The 6,098-nt window shown below is 53.7% G+C and overlaps 1 protein-coding gene across 1 annotated transcript; it reads right to left on the bottom strand.

Moving 5' to 3' along the window:
* Nucleotides 1-915: 915 nt before the first annotated feature.
* Nucleotides 916-6,098, bottom strand: GCC1 (GRIP and coiled-coil domain containing 1). The gene is made up of 2 exons (XM_056118386.1): nucleotides 4,960-6,098; nucleotides 916-3,683 (listed from the first exon to the last, which is right to left on the bottom strand). The coding sequence occupies exons 1-2, from the start codon at nucleotides 5,995-5,997 to the stop codon at nucleotides 2,388-2,390; spliced, it is 2,334 nt and encodes a 777-aa protein (XP_055974361.1). The 5' UTR covers nucleotides 5,998-6,098; the 3' UTR covers nucleotides 916-2,387.

Here is a 6,098-nt window from a genome sequence, read left to right as displayed (position 1 = left end):
GGGTGCCTGCCTTGCATGCACCAACCAGGGTTCAATCCACCAGCATTCTATACAATCCGTTGAGCATCACCAGGAGTAATTCCTGAGCACAGAACCAGGAGTAACCCCTGAGGATCGCTGGATGTGGCACAAAACCCCAAAAAGAAAAAAAATCCCTTTGCCTGTTTGGTATATCCTCAAAAACCGAAGCAGATGTGCCTATACAAAGACCTGTGAGGAATAACTAATAGCACCAGATGTTCTACATTTAGGGGATTGGAGAGATAACTCAAAGGGCTGGAGTCCATACCTGGCAAGTGGAAGCCTCAAGTTTGATCCTTGGCACTATATGGTCTCCTTTAGTACCCTATCACCATTAGGGCATTTGAGGGGACTAGTGTCTCCCAGTACCATAGGCCTGAGCAGCACCGCATTGCTAGGCCCATGTTTTTTGTTTTTTTTTTTTATTTCAAATTAATTTTATTGTAGTTTAAGTAACATGGTTACAATTGTGTTAACACTCATGGTATTGATGTGTAAAGTTACTGCACCCCACCACCACCAAAGATGGGGCCAAGTTTTGAAACGCCTACCCATATAGCTAGACTGAGTGCTCCTGGAAGGAGGTCCCTGCCACCCCCAGCACTGCTGCAGGGTCCTCCACCCAAATAGGGCAGTAATTCTCTTCCTTCACCTGCACCCATGAGAATGCTTTTCCCAGTGTGGCTTCACACACACACACACACACACACACACACACACACACACACACTTTTTCAGATGAAGGCAGTTAAAATATCACAGTATTCCCTCCCCAGGCTCAAGCTCAAAGATTAATGCAAGGAACAATTTTCATTCTTCTCACTCACCATTTCCATTCACACTCCATTGTGTCCTAATGTACATATACCACTAAAGGAAGCACATTCGAACAGGCCAAGTTGTTTTGATTTAATGATCCCATGGTTTATGTGATGATTTGAACACGACACTTCTGTTCCATGAAGTGTGCTCACTGCACACAGCCTGGGTCTCCCAGTCTCCCAATCAGAACCTTTAATCTTATCTCCTGCACCCCAAACCCTCTTAAAACAGATTTCTATGATAAAATAACAGAAAGATCTCTATGAGTCTAGTTAATGACAAAGCACTATTGTGGTTTAAGATTTCTACAACCAGAAAGAGCAGGCAGGGACAAGAAGGTAACAGGAAATGCCATCTGAATCCAACTCGTCTGAGTCCCTCCTTCCCAGATGGAAGAACAGCAAACCTCCCTAAGAAGGATAGAAAGGTCACCCACACAGGTGGGAAGATGGGGATCCTGGATGAAAACTCAAATCCCTCCCTAAGGGAACAGGCAAACTGCCTGGATGACGTGACCCACACAAACTTGGGGTGCAGAGAGTGAAGACTTTTTCCTGAAGGCCAGGGGCCCATCCCAACTCAGATCAACGTCTCCATTCTACCACTTGGGAAGAATTTTCTACAGCGAATCTTGTCCTATTAACCTATGCCAAAACTACTGGGGAGTAAAGGAGACCCGATCTTGGAATGAATGCTTGGAAGCTGGGCAGGGTCAGCATCCAGATGGATTCCCTCTGTGAGCAGCTTTTCCTTCACGGAAGTTCAACATCAATTGGAAAAGATTGCAACGTCAGTCACTTGCACTCTTAGGGCAACCTGAAGCAGACAGGCCACGGTGGGGACAAATACAAAAGATCAAGTATAATCCTATCCTGCGCCCAAGCAGTCCTTGTGGTGAACCCCCTAAGGTGGTGGATACCCAGGACCCACTCAGCCAGCCACAGGAATGCTCTCCCCAGATAAAGCCAAGGACCCTTTCCAAGGAGCCCCAATCTCTCCTTTCCCAGGACAAACTCTGTTTCTGACACCTGCAACTACAAACCAGTGGGCCATCGGCCATGACTTCACCCTGCCCAGCCTTTCACCAGCCTGGATTTTCGTCCCCAGAGAATTGGGGCAGTCATCGACCAGACTGTGTTGTGCTGAAATGGAATAAAGAGCCAGTAAATGTGCACATTGAGAAATTAACCGAACTCCCTTTGGAGTCACCATTATTCCCAGTTTGGCACTAGGAGAATAATAAGAGTCTAAGGAAAAGAAGAGTCTCACCACTTCCTGCCTTCTTTACCCTCCTCTCTGCCATTCTCCACCAACTACCTCTGACACAGTGAGGCTGGGCCCAAACTTTCAGCATTTCTCGGCCCAAAGAGAAAGCAGCATTAACGAAATTTGGCAGAAAATCCCTTCCCACACTGACGCCTCCTCCCAGATCCACACAGTGAAGAGAGCAAAGGCAGGGGCGGAGCAGACAGGAAGCCGGCGGCCGGTCCCTTCCCCGCGAAGAGGCACAGCAAGATTTCAGGAGGGGCTAAAAAAAAATGGCATCATCTCTTGCCGGAAGGCCACCAGCTACCACTGGCTGGGAGCCGCATGATCACTTGTTTCTCCTCTGGACTGAAGTGCAAGATGGTCAGGATGGCGGTGAGCGTCTGCTGGCGGCCCAGCGTGTCCGGCAGGGTGAGGAAACGGTAAATGATGTTTTTGAGGTATTCCAGGTTGGCGCCCTCGCGGCTCTGGTCCCGGATGTTCTTGGCGATGTGGCTCTGCAGGGCTCTCACCTCCTCGCGGTGCTGCTCACCTTCCTCCAGCAGCCGGTCGTGGAGCTGCCGCGCCTCCACCTCCAGTCGGTGCTTCTGCTTCCTCAGCGAGGTGATCTCCACCTCCTTGCGGGCCAGCTGCTCGGCGTACAGGAAGAAGGTGGGCTCGTTGGCGGCTGCCAGCTGCAGCGCTTGGGTCAAGCCATCCGGGGAAGCGGCCTCAGCCGGGTCTCCGACGCCCCCGCTCCCCACTGGGCTCCGGCGGCCCGCCAGGCCCGAGGACAGGGCCACGGCGCGCAGCTGCTCCAGCTCCAGGTCCTTCTCGGCCAGCACGGCCAGGGCACGGTCCCGCTGCTTGTGCAGCTCCTCCTCCAGCTGCAGCGTGCGCTCCCTGAAGTCCAGCTGGCTCCGCTCCAGCTCCTGCCGGTGCAGCTGCTGCAGCCGGGCCTGCTCCTGCTTCCGTTCCTCGGCTGCCTGCTGCTGCTGACGCTCCAGCTCCTCACACGACAGCCGCAGGGAGATGTACTTCTCCTTCAGCTCTGCCAGCTGCTCCTGGGTGTCCTCCAGCTCCTTGGCCAGGTTCCCGTCTTTGGTGGTCTTGTTCTTGAGGACAACCTGGGCCCTCAGCTTGTACCTCTCGAACTCTTCCTTCAGCTGTTTCAGCTCCTGCTGGTAGTAGAGGGCCGTGGCCTTCTCCCCATCAGCCGCCTCCGAGCTGGGCATGATCTCCAGGTCGCAGAGCTTCTCCACATCGAGGGTCACCTGGCTTTTCCGGGCAGCGACCTGCAGCAGCCTCTTCAGCTTCTCCATCTTATCCTTCAGGACGTTCACATCCAGATTGGACTCCTCACCGTGAGTGTCCAGCGGGGATCGGCTCGAGGCGGCGAGAGCCAGGGTCTTGTTCTCCAGGTCCAACTGCAGGATGCGTTCCTTCAGCTTCTGGATGGTCAGCTGGTCCTTCTGCTTGGTTTTCTCATAGGTGCCCAGCAGTTCCGACACCTCAGAGATCTGATTCTCCAGAGCCGCCACCCTCTGCTCTTCCACCTGAGACTGCCGGCGGAGCTGATCCTCGACGAGGGCGGTCTGCAAAACACAGGAACACACAGAAAAGCATCCAGACGAGTCACACAGCAAGAAAGGGCACAAAAGATTCCAAGAGTGGAATGGCCAGGAAAAAGCACCACTGGGGATTTTTTTCTGTTTATTCAGGCATCACAAAAGTTCCTGCCTGGGTCTGTTCCCAGACACACCATTGTCCCAAGCAGTATTAATTTCTTTTGTTTATCTCCTAGTGCTCTGCCTCAGGACTTCCAAATACCTGCTCACATATCAAGAAACACTACCACAGGCCGGAGAGACAGCTCAGTGGGTGAGGGCTTGTCTTGCATGCAGGCAAGCTGGGTTCAATCCCTGGTACCATGTATGGTCCCCAAGGAGCACCAGGAGTGATTTATGAGCACAGAGCTAGGAGCAGGCCCTGAGCACCACTGTGAATGACCCAAAACTAGGCAGGATGGTGGGACGGGACGGGACGGGGGGGGGGGGGGGGTTCGCGTGAGGGGCACATGAGGGGTGGAAACGGACTAAATATTACCCCAATCTCCTGCATTTCCCAATCTTCTCAAGAAATCATTTGCCTTTGGGGAAGGAGGGGATGTAGTTTAGGGTCATATGATCAAATAAAATTCAGAGAATCATATGGTGCTAGGGACTGAACACAGACCTCCTGAATGCAGAGCACGTGCTCCAATCCACTGAGCTATCTCTCCAGGCCCACCCTCCAGCTCCACTAAAAATAATCCTGGATATTTAAAACTATTTTGATCTCTCGCCACTCGGAAAGAAGGGAAGATAAAATAATAAGCACACCATTATAGAAGATGCAGCAACTCTTGTTTGAAAACAATGACAAGAGATTATGTCTTCAGAAAACATTCCCTTTGCCCCCTTTTCAGTCACCCTCTGTTTGGTAGTCAAGTACGCCTTCCTGCAGATAAGAGATTTCTCTCTAGGTCTGTGTGTTACTAGGCACAGCTGTCACAATCATAGGCTGCTTCCTAGAGCACAGGCAGTGCCAAAGCTCAGAAACAAGAGCTGTCTGAGTCTGACCCATCTACACTCAGAAGCTCTACCTGTTGGAAGCAAACTGCCAATACAGACACCATCCATGCGGTCACAGTCAACACCACACGGGACTCCTCAATACTCACAAGTGGAACTTTTGGAACTGCATCAAAAACGGCTTTGTTCCTCCCCACGGAGAAACAAAAACCAAAAGAAAAAAAGAAAAAACACCCTGAATGCATCATCCCACTTCAGGTTCGCGGGATAAACATCTGAAAGAGACCCAGACATTTACCTTCCTCATTTCCTGCTGCAACTGGGCCTGGAAATGACTCTTGAGGCAGGCGGCCTCTTCCTGAAGCTCCTGGAGCCGAGGGTCTGGCCGGTTCTTCTCGTCCTGCAGCGCCTGCAGCTCACCTCTCAGCTCCTCCACCTCCCGGTTCAGCTGCTTGGTCTGTAGTTCAAACCCCTGCATCTGATCTGCAGCGTAGGCCCGCCCTGCCAGGGCTTCTCGGGTCTCCTCCAGCCTCAGCTCCAAGTCCTGGCGCTGGGTTCTCTCCTCCTGCAGCAGTTTCTGGAGCTCCCGCAGCATCACGGCATGGTCGCTCTGCTCCTGGGCCCGATCGTGCTGTTGAGTGATAAGCCGGGCTTTGGTTTCTGCAATCTGCTCCTGCAGACCCTTCAATTCTCCCTCCAGGCGGCCCCGCTCCTCCTCTGCCTTTCTCCCGGCATCCTCCAAGTCCTGCTTCATCTTCTTCTTGTCAGCCAGGTAAGAAGCCTCCATGCGGGACTTCTCCTGGGTGACGGTGGCCAAAGAGCTGGTCAGAGTGGCCAACTGGGTCTTCAGCTGCTGCAGCCGTTTGTCCACATCCCCACCCCCGGGGGGCCCATCCCCACTGCTACTGCTAACGCCACTCTCCGACCCGCTGGTCTCTTCGGACTTGGGAGGTGCTGGGCCGCCGCCGCGGGCCACTCTGTCCTCTTCTACCCCACACTCACCCTTGATGCTGGTGAGACTGGCCGCGGTCTCCAGGCTGGTGGCGGTGCCCGTGCTGTCCTCGCTGTGAGTGGAACACCGGTCGTCCACGGAGTCGGGAAAGGGGAGGCCTGGCGTCGGGCCGCCTGCCAGGCCCAAATCGGCCTCGTGGGAGACCGACAGCACCTTGACGCTGGCCTCCAGCGCCTCCTTCTCTTTCAGGAGGCTTTTGTAGGCGCGGACCACGTCCTTGAGACGCGACTGGTACTGGACGAGCTGCTTCTTCTGGGTCTCGATGGTCTCCAGCAGCTCCTTCTTGCTGGGGCCGCCCCCGAAATTCATCCCAAACTTCTCCATGGGATGCGCTTCAAGGCGGGATACTCCACATCAGAACCGGGGCAACTCGGGAGCGGGAGTTGGAAACGCGACTGGCCGAGAGAAGCTGACCTGCCCGCCGC

The sequence above is a fragment of the Sorex fumeus genome, unplaced genomic scaffold (genome assembly GCF_029834395.1).
Source record: "Sorex fumeus unplaced genomic scaffold, SorFum_2.1 ptg000037l, whole genome shotgun sequence".
NCBI lineage: Eukaryota > Metazoa > Chordata > Mammalia > Eulipotyphla > Soricidae > Sorex > Sorex fumeus.
Note: the sequence above shows the minus strand (reverse complement) of the source record. Positions and strands in the feature narration are given on the sequence as shown.

What these genes read in the sequence shown, in the direction of transcription:
- GCC1 (XM_056118386.1), bottom strand. Translation starts at nt 5,997, where the DNA reads ATGGAGAAGTTTGGGATGAATTTCGGGGGCGGCCCCAGCAAGAAGGAG. An exon ending in TGCAGCAGGAAATGAGGAAG is followed by an intron (nt 3,684 to 4,959) that starts GTAAATGTCTGG and finishes TGTGTTTTGCAG; the next exon opens with ACCGCCCTCGTCGAGGATCA.